General features: G+C 43.9%; 2 protein-coding genes across 3 annotated transcripts in view; one reads left to right on the top strand and one right to left on the bottom strand.

Moving 5' to 3' along the window:
* Nucleotides 1-11,659, bottom strand: part of SYCP2L (synaptonemal complex protein 2 like) — an 85,080-nt gene extending 73,421 nt beyond the window's left edge. The window contains exons 1-5 of one of the 2 annotated variants that reach the window (XM_032141098.2): nucleotides 11,576-11,659; nucleotides 7,121-7,189; nucleotides 4,745-4,882; nucleotides 4,541-4,664; nucleotides 610-710 (exon numbers count right to left, since the gene is read on the bottom strand). In XM_032141098.2, the coding sequence (XP_031996989.1) occupies nucleotides 610-710; nucleotides 4,541-4,664; nucleotides 4,745-4,882; nucleotides 7,121-7,189; nucleotides 11,576-11,584 (441 nt within the window). In that variant the 5' untranslated portion in view covers nucleotides 11,585-11,659. The remainder of the gene's footprint in view (nucleotides 1-609; nucleotides 711-4,540; nucleotides 4,665-4,744; nucleotides 4,883-7,120; nucleotides 7,190-11,575) is intronic. The other variant, XM_058432622.1, reaches the window with a different exon arrangement.
* A 4,945-nt stretch (nucleotides 11,660-16,604) lies between these two features.
* GCM2 (glial cells missing transcription factor 2) overlaps nucleotides 16,605-21,993 on the top strand; it is a 9,031-nt gene continuing 3,642 nt past the window's right edge. The window contains exons 1-2 of the mRNA XM_032141089.2: nucleotides 16,605-17,010; nucleotides 21,306-21,558. Of these exons, the coding sequence (XP_031996980.1) occupies nucleotides 16,672-17,010; nucleotides 21,306-21,558 (592 nt within the window). The 5' untranslated portion in view covers nucleotides 16,605-16,671. The remainder of the gene's footprint in view (nucleotides 17,011-21,305; nucleotides 21,559-21,993) is intronic.

Here is a 21,993-nt window from a genome sequence, read left to right as displayed (position 1 = left end):
ATTGACTTTACAGAAGAAAAGTATTTTAGAGAAAGCCTATTTGGGCCTTAATCACTTCGTTAAAATGTGCATATCACTCTCAATCGGGTGACTAATATATTTGAATGATAATAAATCACCTCTCATTTTTAACATTGGTTATATATATATTGTTTCTTACTATGTCACATATTAATAATATTCTAATAATAAAACATGAGAGTCTTTTGTTTTCAGACAGTTTCACTCTTGTTTCCCAGGCTGAAGTACAACCGTGCGGTCTCAGCTCACTATAACCTCCGCCTCCCAGGTTCAAGCAATTCTCCTGCCTCAGCCTCCCAAGTAGCTGAAATTACAGGCGCCCACCACCACGCCCGGCAAATTTCTGTATTTTAGTAGAGACGGGTTTCACCATGTTGGCCAGGCTGGTCTCGAACTCCTGACCTCAGGTGATCCACTCACCTCAGCCTCCCAAAGTGCTGGGATTACAGGCGTGAGCCATCGCGCCCAGCCATGTGAGTCTTTTAACAAAACTTACATATTATAGAAAACCATGTTTTATAAATAACTTGAAGATTCCTGCCAATTACCAATGGCATCTGCTCAGTGAGGCATCCATCCCATCCTTACCAACGCAGTGTCAAAGAAATCTTCTATAACACAAATCAGCGACGTGTCTGAGGCTAGGCCTTCCGAGGTCAGAATTCCTGTTGTTCTTTCAAACCAGGAAACTAGGTACACAGGAGAACACTAATGTAACTACATAAGACCAAATGCTGCCTATTCAATAAAATTTCACAAGACAATTTTCTCATTACAACAAAATAATCTTAAAGATATTTTCCCATTCCATTCCATTTCAATGAGGCCTGGCTCTGAGGCCTCCCACCAGAACACTTCAGGATGGTGCCATACTACTACAGAGCTGTCATAAGTAAGCTCTCAGAGATCAGCACAAAATAGAGTCCCAGCCAGGATCTGTGTCAGAAATTCATATAAAGGGACTAGTGAGGAACATTTAAGAGATAAATGAGGCCAGGTGCAGTGGCTCATGCCTGTAATCCCAGCACTTTGGGAGGCTGAGACGGGTGGATCACTTGAGGCCAGGAGTTCAAGACCAGCCTGGGAAAGATGGTTAAACTTTGTCTCTACACAAAATATAAAAATTAGCTGGGTGTGGTGGTGCACACCTCTAGTCCCAGCTACTTGGGAGGCTGAGGTATGAGGATCACTTGACCCCAGAAGGTCAACACTTTAGCAAGTGCTGTGATCACACCACTATACTCTAGCCTGGGCAACAGAGCGAGACCTCACCTCCAAAAAAAAAAAAAAAAGAGAGAGAGATAAGTGAACCTCCCCAGCACAGGGGGAAAAAAATCTTGCCACCTGAGAATCTGCTGAAAACAAACTATCAAAGAAGATATAGAATTTGGAAAGTTCTCAGAAGTATTCTTGGTTGTAGTAAATATGCCTCAGGCCTAGGTATCTTTCTTTTGTTAAAAAGCTTCCAGCTAATTAGAGAATTTTTTCCTATAGGCATACATACACAATTTCATATTAAACTGCTGGGATTGGAATGATTTAAAATAAACTTCTGCAACCTTTCCTCCGCACCCCAGAATATATAGTATTTCCTCAATAAAGCAAAAGCCATCTTATTTTTCCCATGATTTTAACTGAGACTGGTCACTCTTAGAAAAAAAAAAAAAATAAGAAAAACCCCACATGCATAGTTAGAAATTATCAGCTGAACATGACATCAGTCACATGAGTTTATGACGAACAACTCTTGCAGGAGTCAGGCCTTCAAAACTCTGTACACTTTGGGCCAAGAACCTGAGACACCCCAGCTGAAGATAAATAAACCAGTTTTCAACCTTGGCTGTACATTAGGAAAACCTGGGGAGTTAGGAAACATCCCCCACTGCCGAAGCCTGGGACCTATCCCAGAACCAGTAATCAGAATCACTGGTGATACACCCCCACCTGAGTTTTCTATTTTAGGTTTAAGAACGTTTGTGAGAGCTCTCCAGGTGACTGCAATGTACAGCAAGGTTTGGAAGCCATTACTATCTTCCAAGTAAGGTTTCTTTCGTCTCTGTAAATCAGACAAATACTTATACTAGATTGAATCATCCACCTGCTGAAGAAAGCTTTGCTCCAATAGCACAAGAGAAGAAATGTCCCTCTACACAGCAGAACTCACTGCTAAGGCTATATTTTCTCCCTCCCTATGTTCATACTCAAAATTCTATGCTTTTTAAATACATTTTTGTCACCACTCCATCTATCCCTCCAAAGCCTATCGCACTCCCAGCACCCTCCCAAATACGCTGGTTGAGGAGATACAGAAGTGGCAGAAAGGCTGCACTATCTGATCAATACTTGGGAACAGGAAGTTCTCACTGAACCCATTTATGTGCCCTGCTCACACACTGTCTAACAGACATCCCAGCTCTCCCCACAGTGGTATCACTACCAGAAGCCAGACACAACAGCCATGACTTATTAGGAATATGGTATCAGACAAGTTGCTTAATCCTCCTGGATTTTACGGTACAGGACTAAAGATGTTCCTTTCTGTAGGGCTTGTTTTCTTTTGTTTTTGAGACAGGGTCTCACTCTGTCACCCAGACTGGAGTGCAGTGACATCGTCTTGGCTCACCACAACCTCCAGCTTAAGCAATTCTCCTGCCTCAGCTTCCCGAGTAGCTGGGATTACAGGCATGCGCCACCACTGCCCAGCTAATTTTTGTATTTTTAATAGAGACAGGGTTTCACCATGTTGGCAAGGCTGGTCTTGAACCCCTGACCTCAGGTGATCTGCCCACCTCAACCTCCCAAAGTGCTGGGACTACAGGCATGAGCCACTGTGCCAGGAATTCTTATTCTATGGAGTAGAAGAACTTCCAAGCACACTTTGTGTTCAGTCTGCAAACACAATTGTCTTTAGAAGTATAGAGTTGGCCAGGCGTGGTAGCTCACGCCTGTAATCCCAGCACTTTGGGGGGCTGAGGCAGGTGAATCATCTGACGTTGGGAGTTTGAGATGTGGAATATGATGAGGTTTCTCTTCAAATAATCTGATCAATCTTTTATTCTCTAATTCATAGTACCCCCCCCCCCTTTTTTTTCTCCTTCTTTCTCCTTTTTGCCTTTGTTAGATGCCCAGGCACGCCACAGTACCAAGTGTTATCAGTACCAGCTCACGTTCCTTTCCTTATTTGAAAAGAGGACTAACTTTCTAGCTCATTACAGACACTCCTTCCCCTTCCTCTCCACTTTCTTTTACGTGCCCACCCTAGCTAAAAAAAAAAAAAAAAAAGCAAATGTTTAGCTAACCGGAATTAGTTTAGATTGTACGACCCGACCCCGGCCAATGGGGAAAGGGTACAGGGGCAGGACTTGCGTCAGGAATAAAGGCTCTCGTGCCCCTTTGTTCAGGTGTGCTCTCATGGCAACTGGCCAAGGAGGCACCCCTCTGCGCAGAAGAATTCCTATTCATACCCCAAAAGGTCAGCTTAGGGTTCCAAGGTACACTTAGGACATCTCTGCTTCATTTCCTTTGAGATTTTTACCTCCTTTCCCCTGCTTCCTGTTATCTGCATAAGTTAGTGTATCAGCAGGTCAAGTGGGGTTACATGCAAAATGAAATGTATACGGTTTGCATAAGCACAGTCTTTAATTCCCCCTGCAAACACTTTTAAAGTCCCTGAGAGGAGTCTGGGAAAGCCTGGAATTTGCTTTCTCTCCTGAGGGGGTAGCTTCATAATTAGATGCATTTTAGAGTAACAAAGGGCAAAGACAGATCTTGGCCCAATCTGACCTTAATAAACTTCTGGTACTAGAGGTCAAGGGGTAAATCAAAGACATTATTAGTAGCCAGATGATCCTTCCACCCTACTTCTTCCCCACATCTCCTCACCAATAAACAAATTTGTCTCTGGGCTGCAAAAACCTCACCATTAAAAGAGGGGAACTGCAGCAAGAGATGCTGCAGATTCTGCTTTATTTCCTGATGCCGTTATAAAGGCACTCACTGTGTTATCTCTTGGTTATTATTTTTAAAAGAATAAAAGTTGATAATTTGGGTAACTTTGAATAAGCAAAAATGTTTTTGCTATTTGTTTTTTCAGATTCATCCAAGGTTTAGAAAATGGGAAAAGTGAGGTGTTACAAGGGCAAAGAAAGTTTTTGATGATCATTTTTCTAGGTCTAATCTTGTTAATAAAGTCTATTAAAATAGTTCTAGAGCCTACTCCTACTCATTCCCCCCCAAATTCACTATAATAATTTAAAATAATAATTACTGCATAGGCTCATCAAGGGGAGTGGTTGTGTCTGACTCGATCCTGTACACTCCCAAAGTGCCCCGCATAGCAGGTACATCAGGAAATGTATGTTGAATTTAATTTTTGGTTAGATATAAGCAATAAGGATGGATATCAATTTCTTTTCAAACTGGATTTCAAAGGAACAGAAAACACCAAACTTAACTAGACAACTAAATCCACCTAAGTTCTCTAAGTTACCCAAAGCCATATAAAATTAAAATAGGACACTTATCTTTGGGATCAGCCCCTGCCGAATTAGCAAAGGTTCATCTTCTTTCAGCCCATCTATGAAGAATCGCTGAATACATTTCAGCAACAGTGACACAGACTGAAATTCATTTTTATCTAGTTCCTAGGTATAAACCACACTAAGTTAAAACACTTTTAAATAATTATACATTCATATTTTGGTCACAAAGCAAACCAACTTGCCTTATTTATTGATCTGTCAAGACGGTATAATAGAAGACGATTATATTTTTGAGGAAAGTGGCTCTCTTTCTGTTCAAAGTATTCTTTTATTTTCTGAAATCCTTTATCATGGAATGCATCCGTAATAAGTGATTGAAGCTGGAAAGATGATAGTTTGCAAATTACTTTTTCCCCAAGAACATTTGTTTTATAGTAATATTTCTAACTGATACCATTATCAATAAGAATTCAGTGTGAAATAATATAGGGTAAATATAGAATGGAGATCTCTATCTTGAATAGTAAACAATCATTTCACAAATGATTGATGTTTCTGTTGGCTTAAGACAAGAGTTCCCAAAATGCGGTTCCTAGACCACCAGCAGCGTTGGCATCACCTGGGGACTTCTTAGCACTCAGACTCAGGGCAGAGCCTTTCACGTGATTCTCGTGCATGCAAAAGTCTGGGAAACACTGACCCGAGGAAAACAATACTCGAGTTTCAGATATCATTAGGTGAAGATCCTCAGCAATGTTGGGAATTCTAAAACACTAAAAATTTCAAGCCTATGATCACTCACTAAGTGACATAAATGATCATAATAGAAGGAAGAAAAATAATACTAATAATTACAGATAAGCATGCAAATTGACCATAACGAATGAAATTCATCTTTTCTGCCAGCACATTAGCTAAGATATGCTTCTACATACATATACTTGAAGGGCCAGGCACAGTGGCGCACGCCTGTAATCTCAGCACTTTGGGAGGCAAAGGCAGGCAAATCACCTGAGGTCAGGAGTTCGAGACCAGCCTGACCAACATGGAGCAACCCCATCTCTACTAAAAATACAAAATTAGCCAGATGTGGTGGCGCATGCCTATAATCCCAGCTACTTGGGACGCTGAGGCAGGAGAATCGCTTGAACCTGGGACAGAGGTTGCGGTGAGTCGAGATCACGCCATTGCACTCCAGCCTGTGCAACAAGAGCAAAACTCCGTCTCAAAAAAAAATATATATATATATATAAATATATATACTTGAATAACAGACATTTCCTTAAACATTTAAACTATAAAAGATTTTTTTATCTTTAAAAAAATCCTACAGGTTAAATTATAATATACAACACTATTTTCATAAGGAAGCAATTGACTAGATACAGCCCAAAACTCCACTTATTCTTAGTACTGAATTAAAAGGGAAAACGGCATTTAAAATTATTCCATTTAAACAGAATGTTTTCTTAAGTTATCCTTTTTTGTGCCAAGTGTGTTAAGTGTTCTGCAGATGTTATTATTTAATCCTCACCACGGTCCTGAGAGGTTGGGTTCTTTATCTCAGGATAGAAGTAGCAAGGATAGGAAAGGTTACAAACTTACGTGAGATCGCTCAGCTGAAATTCACTCCCTTTTACCTGCTTAAAACTCTGCCGTTGCCAGGTGCAGGGCTCACGCCTGTAATCCCAGCACTTTAGGAGGCCAAGGCAAGAGGATCGCTTAAGCCCAGAAGTTTGACATCAGCCTGGGCAATATATTGAGACCCAGTCTCTACAAAAAATGAAAAACTAGCCAGGTGTGGTGGTTCATGCCTGTAGTCACAGCTACTCAGAAGGCTGAGGCAGGAGGCTCACGTGAGCCCAGGAGGTCAAGGCTGCAGTGAGCCATGATTCTGTACTACTGCACTCCAGCTGGGGTGACAGAGTGAGATCCCGTTAAAACAAAACAAAACTTTGCCATGGCTTCCTCTGCATTCAAAATTCCAAGTCCTTTGCTTTAGTCCGCAGAACGCGGCATGATCTGATCTCTGACAGTCTGACTTCCCTGCTAATGAATTCCAGGATAAGTCAAGCTCTTCCTTGCCTCAGGGCCTTTGAATTGGCTGTTCTAGGCCTGGGCAACTTCACCCCACCACTTTCCACATGGCTGGCTCCACTCAGATCACAGCTTAAGCATCACTTTTTCAGGTAGCTCTTCCAGGACCACCTTATCTGAAGTAGAACAGGTGCCTCCTCAACACTCCCAATTATTCCCCGTCTCATTACCCTGTTCTTTTTCTTCCCGCTTTCTTTGGCTCTCTGCCAGTCCATAAGCTCCATAAAGGTAGAAGTTGTTTCTAGTTTGTTCAGTATTATCTATCTACATTTAGAATAGCACAGGGCACAAGATAGTTTAGGATATTGGTAAGACAGCTAACGGTAAATTGACTAGATATAGTAATAAATTGGACGTGAGAGATTAGGGAAGGAGAAGAAATAAAGATTTCTCTGCTTCTGATTTGAGCAAATGGAGGAACAAGTTTGCTAATGACCCAGGGAACACAGAACTAGAAAGAATACATACACTGATACACACACACATACACACAGAGATTATAAAAGAAACTTGATCTTTACCCAGAAAGCATCATCCTGGGCCTTCCCAGTCCTATCTTCCTTAATAGGCTGTGAAGGATCTTTGTTTTTCTGTGTAGAATAAAAATATGTTTTTAAAACAATTTTTATTTCAAAGAAATGCATTTCAAGTTTTAAACATAAAGCAAAAAAAAAACATTAAAGGTTTATATTGTTTTCCTGAACAGAAATTTTTATTTGCTCATATTATAGGTCTAAGTAAAATTGTACTTAGAAAAAAAAAAAAACTTTATCCAACCTTCTTTAGCATGGTCTAAGACAAATACAGTACAAACTATCAGAAGAAGCAAAGCAAACATCATTTGAATAAATAATCATACAAAATAAACAAACTCTATAATGATGATTATAAAGTAGAAGTAAAAGGCTTTGAACTAATAAACAATTTTCAGAATGAGAGCTTGTAAAATAAAGTTAAATAAAAGTGTCTTGAAGGCATCATAGTACCCGACTTCAAAATATACTACAAAGTTATAAGAACAAAACAGCATGGTACTGGCATAAAAACAGACACATACATAGACTAATGGAACAGAATAGGTAAATCCAAAATAAATCTACTTCTTTATAGCCAATTGATTTTTGACAAAGGTGTCAAGAACATTCACGGGGAAAAGACAATCTCTTCAATAACTGGCGCTGGGAAAACTGGATATTTATATGTGAAAGAATGAAACCAGATTACATGTCTCACCATATACAAAAATCAACTCAAAATCAACTCAAAACCTACACTTAAGATTCCAAACTACCAGAAGAAAATATAGGGGAAACACTTTAGGACATTGGTCTGGGCAAAGATTTTATGGAGAAGACCTCAAAATCACAGGCAATGAAAGCAAAAATAGACAAATGAAATTATACAGACCAAAAAGCTTCTTACAGAAAGGGAAATAATACAGTGAAGAGACAACCAGCAGAATGGGAGAATATATTTGCAAACTATGCATCCAACAAGGCATTAATATCCAGAATATACAGGGAACTCAAAACACCTCAACAGCAAAATAACCAATCCAATTAAAAATGGGTAAATAAGCTAAATAGACATCTCTCCAAAGAAGACATACAGGTATATGAAATGACATACAGGTATATGAATGACCAACAGGTATATGAAAAAATACTCAACATCACTAATCATTGGAAAATGCAAATAAAAACCAAAATGAGATATTATCTTACCCCAGTTAGAATGGCCATTATCAAGACAAAAAACAACAAATGCTGGCAAGGATATGGAAAAAGAGGAACTCTTGTACACTGTTGGTAGGAATGTAAATTAGTATAGACAATATGGAAAACAGTATGGAGGTTCCTCAAAAAACTATCATAAATCCAGCAATCCCACTCCTGGAGATACATCCAAAAGAAAAGAAATCAGTATGTCAAAGGCATATCTGCACTCCCATGTTTACTGCAGCGCTATTCATAATAGCCAAGATAAGGAATCAACTTTAGTGTCCATCAGCGGATGAATGGATAAAGAAAATGTGGTATATTCACCCAGCGGAATACTTTTCAGCCAGAAAAAAGAACAAAATCTTGTCATTCATGGTAACATGCATAAGCCTGGAGGACATTATGCTAAGTGAAATAAGTGGGGCACAGACAGACACACTGCATGTTCTTGATCACATGTAGAGGCTAAAAAAGCTGATCTCAGCCGGGTGCAGCGGCTCATGCCTGTAATCTCAGCACTGTGGGTGGCCGAGGTGGGTGGATCACCTAAGGTCAGGAGTTGGAGACCAGCCTGGCCAACATGACAAAACCCTGTCTCTACTAAAAATACAAAATTATCCGGGCATGGTGGCGCATGCCTGTAATCCCAGCTACTGGGGAGGCTGAGGCAAGAGAATCGCTTGAACCTGGGAGGTAGAGGTTGCAATGAGCTAAGGTTGCACCATTGCACTCCAGCTGAGGAAGCAAGAGTGAAACTCCATCTCAAAAAAAAAAAAAAAAAAAAAAAAAAGGCTGATCTCATAGAAGTAGAGAGAATAGTGGTCACTAGAAAAGGGGAAGTGAGATAGGCAGAGGTTAGTTAATGGACACAAAATTACAGCTAGCTGGAAGGAGTGAGTTTTAGAGTAAGATAGTACTGCAGGGTGACTATAATGAACAACTTCTTGTATATTTTCAAATAGCTAAACGAGTAGATTTTGAACATTCCCAACACAAAGAAATAAATATTTGAGGTGATGGATATGCATAATTACCCTGATTTGATCATTACACATTGTATACACATATGGAAATATCACACTACACCCAATTAACATGTGAAATTATTATGTGTCAATACATGTGTCAGTTACAAATAAATGATAAAGGCAAAGAAAAAGAACCACTGTGTTAGTAGATAATTGAGTAGAGGCAAAAGTGAGATAGGAGGAACAGCTAAAGCTACAATTAAAATTGGGTGTTAGGCCAGGCGCAGTGGCTCACGCCTGTAATCCCACAGCACTTTGGGAGGCCGAGGTGGGCGTATCATGAGGTCAGGAGTTTGAGACCAGCCTGTCCAATATGGTGAAACCCGTCTCTACTAAAAAATACAAAAGTTAGCTGGGCGCGGTGGTGCGTGACTGCAGTCCCAGCTACTCGTAAGGCTGAGGAAGGAGAACCACTTGAACCCGGGAGGTGGAGGTTGCAGTGAGCTGAGATCGAGCCACCATGCTCCAGCCTGGGTGACAGAGAGACTCCATATCAAAAAAAAAAAAAGGGGGGGGTGTTAATTCATAGCACAAACTGACATCAAATAAACATTGTGCTATGTATCTATAATTTCTAAGTTTTGCCAACAAATTCTGAATTAGTGGGAAATACTTCCCATCCCAAAGAAAATATTCCCAGGAGCCTTTATGTTAAGCTTCTTTACCTCTTTTCTCCATAGACACGGCCCTATCTCTCCTTCAGTTCAATTCGTATGCAGAGATGCTCTGCGTATTTTTATTTCTACCTCCTTTCAACCTTCTCTGGCCTTGGTGGTCAGTACTCTGCAAATTCCAAAGAAACGCTTCCTGTTTCTGGAATTTCTGGAGCCACTCTAGTGCACAGAAAGGTATCCCCCTTCTGTGAAGATCATGTGGCAGCTTTTGTGGGTAGGAACTTGACAGGAAAATCAGAAAGTGGGATGGTTTAGGCAGAAAAGATCGTTAGATTCTCTGAGCTTCAGTCTCCTCATTTAAAAAACATGACGATAGCCGGGCGCTGTGGCTCACGCCTGTAATCTCAGCACTTTGGGAGGCCGAAGCGGGCAGATCATGAGGTCAAGAGATAGAGACCACCCTGGCCAACACGGTGAAACCCCGTCTCTACCAAAAATACAAAAATTACCCCAGCGTGGTGGCGCGCGCCTGTAGTCTCAGCTACTCGGGAGGCTGAGGTAGAAGAATTGCTTGAACCCGGGAGGCGGAGGTTGCAGTGAGCCAAGATCACGCCACTGCACTCCAGCCTGGGCGACAGAATGAGACTCCGTCTCAAAAAAAAAAAAAAAAAAAAAAAAAAAACACACCCAAGATGATAACACTTACATGGAAGGATTGGAGTGAGGACTGACTGAGAGAATGTTTGTAATGTTCTTAGCATAGTTCCTGGCACATAAATATGGCTCAGTGAACGGCAGCTTTCAATGTAAGAGGGATGGAGAGGGTGAGGAGGTTATGCTTAAGTGCTCTGAATTTAAGCGTAGTTTGATGTTAGAAAGGTTTGTGTCCCAAATCTGTTTCCCATGGCTGGGAAGATGGCGCCAGATGACAGATGGATTTTACGGAGAACAAGAGTGAGTTCCTGGATCTAGGCAAGCAGTTACCCCTGACTATCAGAAACACCTGGGGTCCTCACTAACTAACAAACTACCGGCCCACCGTAGACCAATTAAAACAGAATTTCTACCACCGGGAGCCCAGGCAGAATAATGTCAGAAACACGCCCCAAGTGGTTTTTGTTTGTTGTTTTTGGAGTCCCTGGGTGGGCTCAAACTCCATGTGTTTTTATTATTTATTGATAAGTAATAATTGTAGCTTTATCTTAGGGGCTGTCCTTTGTCGTTCGGTTAAATGAAGTCCCAGCACTTGGGGCTGCTTAACGCTACTGCAGTTTCTACGCAGCAAGGTGGAAAGAGGGCTGAAAAACAGGCTAGGAAAATACGCAAAGCAACTAGAAAAGAACTGTCTCATTGCTTTCCGAACACGAATTCTCCGGTTCCCCTTTCCCTGAGCGCTATTTAGCTAGAGATCCGAGGTTTCTATTCTGCCTCATCTCCCTGCAAGCTGCCAGTACACTCCGAGCAAACCCAAGAAGGTGGGGGGGGAACTGTGCCCAGCGCCCGGTCTCTGAGCGAACACCTCAGGGCGGCAGAGCCTGAGCCCCAGGGACCCCGCGCCCTCGTGCGCCCTCGGACTGTGGACAGAAGGTCCGGGCCCTCCGGGGGTCACTCACCGCTTGCATAACGAGGCTTCGGTCCTGAAGCAGCCCGCTGCTCAGCTTTGCTGCGCTCAGTCTGCCCTCTGCGGCTTCCCCAACAAAGACCCCCGCCCGCTGGGGGCGCTGCGGCAAGACCCCTGGTGGCGGACCGCTGTTGGAGTCGAGTCTTCTTCCGCAACTGTAATTGACGAATCCGCCCCCTGAAGTTTACTAGAGCTCTGTGTGTTGAGACTCAAGAAGCGCGTGCAAGTAACTAGCGCACACAGGCCAAGCCACCTGGGCGCACGCACACACCTTTTAAGAGAAAGCCAGCACTCAAAGGATGTGAACTATGTCGTTTAAACGTTCCTTATTTGCAAAATTCCAAACAGATAGGCGTTCGCTTTTTGGTAGCTGTTCCAACTTTTCGCCCCGCCTTAAAAAGCCAGAGGAGCGGCCGAGCGCGGTGGCTCGCGCCTGTAATCCCAGCACTTTGGGTGGCCGAGGCGGGTGGATCACTTGAGGTCAGGAGTTAAAGACCAGTCTGGTCAACATGGTGAAACCTTGTCTCTACTAAAAATACAAAAGATTAGCCGGGCGCGGTGGCATGTGCCTGTAATCCTAGCTGCTGGGGAGGCTGAGGCAGGAGAAATCACTTGAACCCGGGAGGCGGAGGTTGCAGTGAGTCGAGATCGCGCCACTGCACTCCAGCCTGGGGGACAGAGTGAGACTCCGTCTCAAAAAAAAAAAAAAAAAAAGCCAGAGGAGCAGTTTTTGGTCCATTGATGTGTGTAGACAGAAGCCGAACCCTTTCCTATGGTAACCAGACTTGTACCGATACTATTAATACATTCCTGATTTCACACACACAAAAAGTGTGTTTGGTTGTTGTTTTTTAAGTACTGTGGTGGGGAGGAAGGGGAATTTTTTTTTTTAATCAAAGCAAATAGTTTTTCGTTTTTGTTTGTTTGCCTATTTCCTTTAACCGACAAGTATGCGTACCAATGGCTAGGCTGATTCGGGTAGGTGGCCAGTTGTGTGAACACGGTGACAAAACTAAATTGGACTGGAGTTTCCCACAAAAACAAAAAAAAGACCCCTCCAATCCAAACATTCTTTGTGTAAAAATCAACTTGTATTATAACTAGACCTGTGAGTATTTCATGTCATAATATGTACAGAAGATATTTGTCTACACCAAAGCAAAACATAACATAACCAGAACCCCTGTTAGCCCAGGACTTGCACACACTTCTAGTCCGTTCAAAACAATGTTTATGTCAAAGCCTGTCATATCCATTTTCTGGCAAGTATAATGTAAACATTCTTACATTAATTTACCTATTTTAATCTAAACCAAGGAAATTCAAACGCATGTTTTTTTCCTTTTCAATGAATGGACTTTTATAATATTAAACCAGTAATCAAGACAGGAACAGCTGTGAGTATAAGCTATTGTGAGTCAATACAAATATAATACCAGGGCAAGAAAGAAATAAAGAACAATAAGAAGCAATAAACAAAATACTACAGTTTAAATGAATTTTAAGAGAATATTTAAAAAATAGAGTTTTCATAATATTAGATAGAAAACTTCATCATCTATTATTTTCAGGATTTTGGGGAAAAACATATCCTTCCAAAGTCTATGGTGCAATGCATTCAAATCTTAAAGAGAAATTAAAAATAACAGAATAGGCAAAATACCTTTTATCTGTTTATTTATTTTTTTACTTTGATTAGCTTTTTTTACTCACATGTTTTGTCCAAATATAATTTATGGCAACTTGAAATGCGTATTCTAATTCTTCTCAAACTAAATATAGTAGACGCTCTATGACATTTCTTTGGATACCAGAATCCCTTTAGAAATTAATTGATTTGCCTTTAACATAAAAAGTTTTATTTACTTATGTTTTTGACGGGTCAGGTCTCTCTAGGAACATTCCAAAAGCACAGAGACAAGAACTATTCTAGCACTGCAATAAGACCAAAAATTAATTTCTATGCATTTTCAGAGGTAACTTTAAGTCACCATTTTAAAGTTATTTTTAGAACATTTGAAAGGATAAGTTATCTTAAACTACAACATTTAATGAAATAATATATTTTAAAATGGATGATCAATAAATTTCCATTCGATTTCGGAAGACAAAACAAACAACACGAAAAGCAACTGAATCAACAGGAGTTGCGGGGACTTTGGCAGTCAGTTAATAAGATGAAAATCTGTGAATGAAACTCGTGGGTGAAAAGTAGACACATCTCTTCGTTCCCAACTAGACCTTAGTGGTGACCATTTGAGAGTGATTTTAATCAGATACCCTGACTGACAGGACCTTTTAGGAGGGGAGAACTTCGGGAAAAAGGAGGCTGGGAATGAACAAATCACTTTCTTCTGCTAGGACCCTTCGGCTTTGCTTGGGAGGAGGACCCCAGCTTGAAGACAAAGGAGGAAAAAATCGTGAGGAACTGCTCAAAGTTGGCCTTTCTCCCCAACAGAGTTCGCTGGTCCGCTGCCACTGGCAGGCTTCTCTGACCGACTGGGATCCTTTTTCTTTTTTCTTTTCTTTTCTTTTCTTTCTCCTTCCTTGCTTCCTTCCTCTCTTTCTTTTTTTTTTTTTTTTTTTTTTGAGACAGGGTCTCGTTCTGTCGCCCAGGCTGGAGCGCATCGGCGCTATCTCAGGTCACTGCAACCACTGCCTCCTGGATTCAGGCGATCCTCCCGCCTCAGCCTCCCAAGTAGCTGGGACTACAGGCACACGCCACCATGCCTGGTTTTTTTTTTTTTTTTTTTTTTTTTTTTTTTTTTTTAATTTTATTTTGGAAGAGAGGGTTTCGCCATGTTGCTCAGGCTGGTCTTGCACTCCTGGGCTCAAGCGATCCTCCCGTTTCGGCCTCTCAAAGTGCTGGGATTACAGGCATGAGCCACTGCGCCCAATCGCGGGATCGACTTTTCTAAGCAAGCCTCGCTGTGCCTTTGGCTGGGGAAGTAAAAGGACAAGGAGCGTGGACCACCCTTAGCTTCCTGAGGTTGTTTCGCTCTTCCTTTATCCTCCCTTTGCCAACTGAAGGCACTAATCCTGCAAGAGGCGTTGGCATGGGCGCCCTCCCGGCCGAGTCCCGCGCAGCACCCGTCCGTGTGCCCAGCACTGGCTTTGCGGTGCCAAGGTCTAGGGCGCGTCGCTTCCCGGGTCTGGAGGGTCACGGATTCGGTTCATCCTCCTCTATCAAGGGATCCGCCGTGAGGAGTTGGCTCCTCTTCTCTGGCTAGGGCTGGGAATGGAAGCGTGCAGCTGCAAAACAACGGCGCGGGGAGTAAATTCCAGAAGCCCTTTTCCCTGGCCGCCCAGAATCCGGCCTTGGGGTAGTCAAAGAGTGATTTTAGTCACCTCAATCGTTTTTTTGTTTATTTGTTTGTTCGTTTGTTTTTATACTGAGGGTCTCCAGGTGCCCGAGTAGCCCTGGGCGAGTCGGCTGCTCAGATGAAGAAGGTTTCGTCCCAGCCCCGGAGAACCCACATTGTCCTGCGCACCCCCGCACCACCGCGATTCTCTAGTCCCCCAAAGCCTCCCCAGACTGTAATGGAGTAAAGACGATTTCGTCGTGATATTTCCAAGACTATATCAGTAAAGTTTTTTTTTGTTTGTTTGTTTGTTTGTTTTTTTAAGAGTTGTGGGCCGAGCGCGGTGGCTCACGCCTGTAATCCCAGCACTTTGAGAGGCCGAGGCAGGTGGATCATGAGGTCAAGAGATCGAGACCATCCTGGCCAATTTGGTGAAACCCTGTCTCTACTAAAAATATAAAATTAGCTGGTCGCGGTGGCGCGTGCCTGTAGTCCCAGCTACTCGGGAGGCTGAGGCAGGAGAATCGTTTGAAGCTGGGAGGCGGAGGTTGCAGTGAGCCGAGATTGCACCACTGCACTCCAGCCCGGGCGACAGAGTGAAACTCTGTCTCAAAAAAAAAAGGGTTGTGTTCGGGTGGGTGGCAACTGAGAGCTCGCCGAACCACAACCTCTTATTTAACAGATAAAACAGATAAGGAAGCTGAGACCCAGAGGGAGCCAAAGCAGTGGAGAAAGCGAGGAGTTCTTCGGGATTTGTTCCCTCTCCCCTTTCCCTCCTTCCCCAGGCTCCCACCTACCCCGGGCTCATTTCCCCCCCACCTCCTCCGGGTTCACTTTGTAGGACTCCGTTACTGCAGGGCCAGGTCCCTCCGAAGTCCCCGGGCGCGTGAAGGCGCCTGGGCTCTCGAGCATACGCGGAGGCTTGGCGCCCCCTCGCACATCCCAAACAGCGGAGCGAAGACTCCGAGACAGGCACAATAGCTAGGGGAAGAGCGGGCAGTGGATGCCCAAAATAGGCTGACCCCTAACTAGGAGGTGTGGGGGCGGTTATTCAGGCTAGGGCGCGCGCGAACGGCAGAGGGGCCCGCGCACGGTTCCCACGCTCTCCTGGAATTGCGTGTTGGCTCTCAGGGGACTTTTCTGGAAAGCCTCTGCTTCCAAAGCCTCCATCTAAGCCCCTTTACGAAATCAGGGAAGCTGGTTGCGTTTTGGGGGTGGGGGGAAATAAGCTGGGCGCGGTTGCTCACGCCTGCAATCCCAGCACTTTGGGAGGCCCAGGCGGGCGGATCACCTGAGGTCAGGAGTTCAAGACCAGCTTGGTCAGGGTTTCGCATGGCGAAAACCTGTCTCTACTAAAAATACAAAAATTAGCCAGGCGTGGTGACACGGACCTGTAATCCCAGCTACTCGGGAGGTTGAGGCAGGAGAATCGCTTGAACCTGGGAGGCGGAGGTTGCAGTGAGCCGAGATGGCGCCACTGCACTCCAGCCTGGGCAACAGAGTGAGACAAAAGAAAAAAAAAGAGAAAAGAGAAGAGAAGAGAAAGGAACAGAAGAATAAAATTTTAAACTTAAAGGATACATTCCAACTTCCCTTCTCCACCCCCACCCCCTGGCTGCAGTTTCCCTTTGCTTCCAGGGCTGAGTTTAACCTCCACCTCCGTTCCTGGGACTGTGGTGGAGGGGGCGACCGGCCCGTGGAGCGTGGGCGCTAGCGAAGTAGGCGAGACAGGGCGGAGCCCCCCGGAGGTGTATCTTTATAAAGGAGGGGGCGGCTGCCAGAGGTCATGCTGCGGTTCGGGTGGAGACCGTTCAGCACCGCGGCCGAGGACAGGGCCCCGCCCGGGTGCATAACCATTGTCCCCAGCTTCCAGATTTCTAAACAACTTCTCTCTCTTTCTCTCTCTCTCTGCCCCTCCCCTTCACACACCCCACTTTCTTCTTTAAAGAGAAGGAAAAAAATCCACCTGGCGCACCGGTCCTTTTTTCTTCTATTTTTCAGAACCCTGGGCGGAAAGCGCCAGCGAGTTGGGAAGATGCCGGCGGCCGCGGTGCAGGAAGCGGTCGGCGTGTGCTCCTATGGGATGCAGCTCAGCTGGGACATCAACGATCCGCAGATGCCTCAGGTAAGTGAACCGGGTGTGTGCGGGCACGCGGGGCGCTGTCCATCCGAAGGAGGGAGAATGGCATTCGAGTTCTTGAAGAGTCTGCGGACCGACCATAGACACACACACACACACACACACACGCGCGCACATACTCGCAAAATTTCTGGGTTTCTGAGGCCCCCTCAAGTGTAGTAAGAGAACTGGACTCTACAAAAGGCTGAGTTGGGTTTAGAAATGTGTCTTCTTGGCCGGGCGCTGTGGCTTACGCCTGTAATCCCAGCACTTTGGGAGGCTGAGGCGGGCGGATAACCTGAGGTCGGGAGTTCAAGACCAGCCTAACCAACATGGAGACTCTACGAAAAATACAAAATCAGCCGAGCGTGGTGGTGTATGCCTATAGTCCCAGCTACTCGGGAGGATGAGGCAGGAGAATCGCTTGAACCCGGGAGGCGGAGGTTGCGGTGAGCCAAGATCGCGCCATTGAACTCCAGCCTGGGCAACAAGAGCAAAACTCCGTCTCAAAAAAAAAAAAAAAGAAGAAGAAGAAGAAGAAATGTGTCTTCTCCCAGCAGTTTCCTCGTGCCTACCTGAAATCACACGGAAAGCAGCAGGAAATGTTGATGAGGCTCCGAATTCCCAGTCTTGGGGAGAGCGGGACGCCTGTCCTTTCACTTTCCTTTAACCACGGTAGAAATCAGGTGCCTCTCTCCTTATTCACTTACTTTAAACCCATGAGGAAGCTAAGGAGAAAATCTAAACAGATGTAAATACCACTGCTTCTCATGCAGCAAAACTGAGGTACAACTGTAAAGTGAATCTAATGACCTAAATTTAAAACAAATAGCCCGACTGGAGCAATTTGTTCAAATCTCCCTAACTGCTCGGAGGAAGGAGGCCCCATAGTCATGCCAACGAGGCCATCTGTACCCAAAACTTACTTCTTCTCTAATGACAAGCAAATCATCATTCTTTTAGGGTGAAATTGTTGTATTTTGCTTTATTTCGATAAAGCAAAAATGGTTTGGAGCCAAGTCCAAAGAATGACTGGGGTGGATGAAGTGGTGAATGAAGTGGGTGGTTTGAAGCCAGTTCCAGAGAATGACCAGTTATGATTGGTCATACTGGTTTGGGCCAAAATTGAATGACGTTGAAGTCCTGGCTGTAGGGGATAGAGGGTGTAGAATGAGAGTTGCTTCCCAACCATTTACAAGTGTGGGCTTCCAGCAATGTTGTGGCACAGGGATAAAAGAGATGTGTCATTTTTTCAGCAACTAAAATGTGTCTGATAGCTGTTCAGATGAATAGCAATTCATTGCAACATTGTGTCGCCTCTCAAAGAGGTCAGCGCTTTTTTGGATCCATATGTTTGTAGTAGGTTAGGGGTGTTTTACTCCTTTGTTTTTGTTTGCTTGTTTGTTGGGGTTTTTTGTTGTTGTTTGTTTGTTTTTTGAGGTGGAGTTTAACTTTTATTGCCTAGGCTGGGGTGCAAGCGGACGATCTCGGCTCACTGCAACCTCCATCCCCCAGGTTCAAGCGATTCTCTTGCCTCAGCTTCCCAAGTAGCTGGGACCACAGGCATGCACCACCACGTCCAGCTAATTTTGTATTTTTAGTAGAGATTGGGTTTCTCTATGTTGGTCAGGCTGGTCTCGATCTCCTGACCTCAGCTGATCCACCCGCCTCAGCCTCCCAAAGTGCTGGGATTACAGGTGTGAGCCACCGTGCCCGGCCCACTCCTTTGTTTTAAAGTCTGCCTACTTTAGAGTCACATGGTACCATTTTCATGAAAGTGGACCACAGTACAGCAAGTGCATCTCATTCTGTTTCTGTCCATGTACATCTTCACAGGAAACAGTCATATCTTGCATTTTAGAAAAGTCACATCCAAATAATGTAATTATGGTTCATCCCTCAAGCATCTGCCAGACTTCCCATGTAAATATGAACTTTTTTTTAGGAGACTGGTTGTTAAGCAGGAAGCATGTGTGTAATATCTCAAAAGGGCCAGGCACACTGGGACATAGAGAAGTGAAGAAACTTAGCATCGCCCTGCTCTGGCTAACCGAATGAGTGAGTTAAACTACCTGTATGACCTTGAGAGAGTCCCTGAATTTGCCTTAGTCTCAGGTGACTTACTCACTTGTCATCAAGTGGTCGAGTGAGATAACCATCTCAAACTCTCCTCCAGGTCTACGATCAGGTTCAGTGTCTATGTGTGTGCGTGTACACACACACAAATGCCAACACTTTAGAACAAATGAAACCCAATCCTTGACATCCTCTATTCTTGTACTGATTTTAAAAATACAGTCTCTGTGGCTTCATTGCCAGGGTCACTACCTCAGTAGCTCATGTGAGGCATGGGGGCCTAGTCTACATCCTTAAGGGAGAGCTAAAGAAATGCTGTTTTCTGGAAAATTGTCAATTCGTTACTAAGATCCTTAAGTTAAAATGTTCACTTTTAAAACAAAGATATTAGCATTTAATATAAGCTTGGAGTTGATAGTATATCATTATATATTTCATTTGTGACTTACCTTACATTGATGTATTAATTTATGTCAGTTGTAATATTTCACAGAAAAGATAAATAATACCTATGGTAGTAATAATGATTTCAACAATATCTTTGTAATTTTGGAAACAAAATCAGCCATTTACCTTATTACTGTTAGAATGTGCAGTACTAATGATGTACACAAGTTGGAATTTTCCAACTGTGGATACTTCAGCTTTGCAAATGTTTGATCTAATTTTCCTGAGTGGCAAGAGTGGGGAGGAGATGCACATGGCTTACTACCATGATACACTCTTCTGAGCCTTTATTACGCCAGCAAAGCTACTGGGTCTGGCTGCTACGCACCTTCTGTTTATATTCCAGCTATGCCACTGTGAAAGTTTATCTATTGAACCTCCACTTCCTTATTTAGTAAACAAAAGTAAAGATGCCCATCTTGCAAAGATGTTGTGAGAATTATATATATTGCATAATATGGCTTTGCAGGTCATACTGTTTCCGTTCCAAATATTCAATTCTGCACTGTAGTGTGAAAGCAGCCCTAAACATTACATAAAAGAAAGAGCTTAGTGGCCGGGCATGGTGGCTTATGCCTGTAATCCCAGTAATTTGGGAGGCCAAGGTGGGTGGATCATGAGGTCAGGAAGATCAAGACCATCCTGGCCAACATGGTGAAACCCCATCTCTACTAAAAATACAAACAATAGCCAGGCATGGTGGCATGCACCTGTAGTCCCAGGTAGTCAAGAGGCTGAGGCAGGAGAATCACTTGAACCCGGATGCGGAGGTTGCAGTGAGCTGAGATCATGCTACTACACTCCAGCCTGGGTGACAGAGTGAGATTCCATCTCAAAAAAAAGAAAAAAGACAGTGCTCAGTAAAGGGCGATTTTTCAGTGAAACTTATATGCAAAAGTGACATTTATTGCAGTGTAAATAATGCATTAAATTGACAAAGACTACCAAATATGAATACTGAGGCAATGCTCAGTATTTTAGATATAACTTATTATTTCAGCCATGTGGCTCTTTGTTGAGGAGAACGACAGTCCCGTATTGCTCTGGGGAGCAGTCCGGTGCCAGGCAAGCTCACCCACACCCCAAAGCTCATGGCTTAAGTCCTTTATTGCAGCACCTTTTAAACTTGGAGAGCCAAGTTGAGAGTAGGGAGGGAAGCTGTTCTTTCCTCTCTGACATTACTCCGGGTGCCACTGCTAATGTGACTGACAGGTTTGGCATAGAGAGCCAAGTGCTTTTGAAGAAAATGCACTGACTTAAAAATATTTACCAGTTAAATTGCATTTCAGTGATAGAACATTCCAATCACTTTTTCTGCTGGTACTTTGATACTTAACTTAAAAATGTTTTCAACATTTAAACACACCAAGAAGTGATATAACATAGTGGTAAGAAGTACAGGCTCTGGAATGGGACTGCCAGGGTGCAAATCCTAGAGCCAGATCTTGCTACCTGTGTGATGTGACCTTAGGCAAGTTGATTAACCCCTCTGCCCTCCATGTCCTCGTCGGTAAATTGGAAAAAATTGTTTGGCTGTAGTTTGAAGTCTTGATGAATTAATACATGTACAGTATTTAACAGATAAGCACTATATAAACATTAATTATTACCTGGTTGTCAGGAAGTCTTATACAGAAAGAGTGGCATTTTGGGATTTGACATTACTGGATTTAAAAAAAAACCTGTTTTTATCCTAATGTGCTTGGAGAAATTTTAGAGCATGATGTGTGCAGTTTGGACTGGATAAACTGACCACCCTTCCTTCTGCACTCTTCCAGGAGCTGGCCCTCTTCGACCAATTCCGAGAGTGGCCTGACGGCTACGTGCGCTTCATCTACAGCAGTGATGAGAAGAAGGCGCAGCGCCACCTGAGCGGCTGGGCCATGCGCAACACCAACAACCACAATGGCCACATCCTCAAGAAGTCGTGCCTGGGTGTGGTGGTGTGTGCACAGGCCTGCGCCCTGCCCGACGGTTCCCACCTGCAGCTGCGGCCGGCCATCTGCGACAAGGCACGGCTGAAACAGCAGAGTGAGGACACGGGGCCAGGGAGAGGGTGACCCTGGAGTCATGAGTTTTTTGTTGTTGTTGTTTTTGTTTGTTTGTTTGAGACGGAGTCTCCTGTGTCACTCAGGCTGGACTGCAATGGTGCCATCTCAGCTCACTGCAACCTCCACCTCCCGGGCTCAAGCGATCCTCCTGCCTCAGCCTCGCAAGTAGCTGGGATTACAGGCATACGCCACCACGCCCAGCTAATTTTGCATTTTTTAGTAGAGACAGGGTTTCTCCATGTTGGTCAGGCTGGTCTTGAACTCCCGACCTCAGGTGATCTGCCCGTCTCGGCCTCCCAAAGTGCTGGGATTAGAGGTGTGAGCCACCACGCCCGGCTAATTTTGTGTTTTTAGTAGAAACAGTGTTTCTCCATGTTGGTCAGGCTGGTCTTGAACTCCCGACCTCAGGTGATGT

This window comes from Hylobates moloch, unplaced genomic scaffold (genome assembly GCF_009828535.3).
Source record: "Hylobates moloch isolate HMO894 unplaced genomic scaffold, HMol_V3 SCAFFOLD_20, whole genome shotgun sequence".
Lineage (NCBI taxonomy): Eukaryota > Metazoa > Chordata > Mammalia > Primates > Hylobatidae > Hylobates > Hylobates moloch.
Note: the sequence above shows the minus strand (reverse complement) of the source record. Positions and strands in the feature narration are given on the sequence as shown.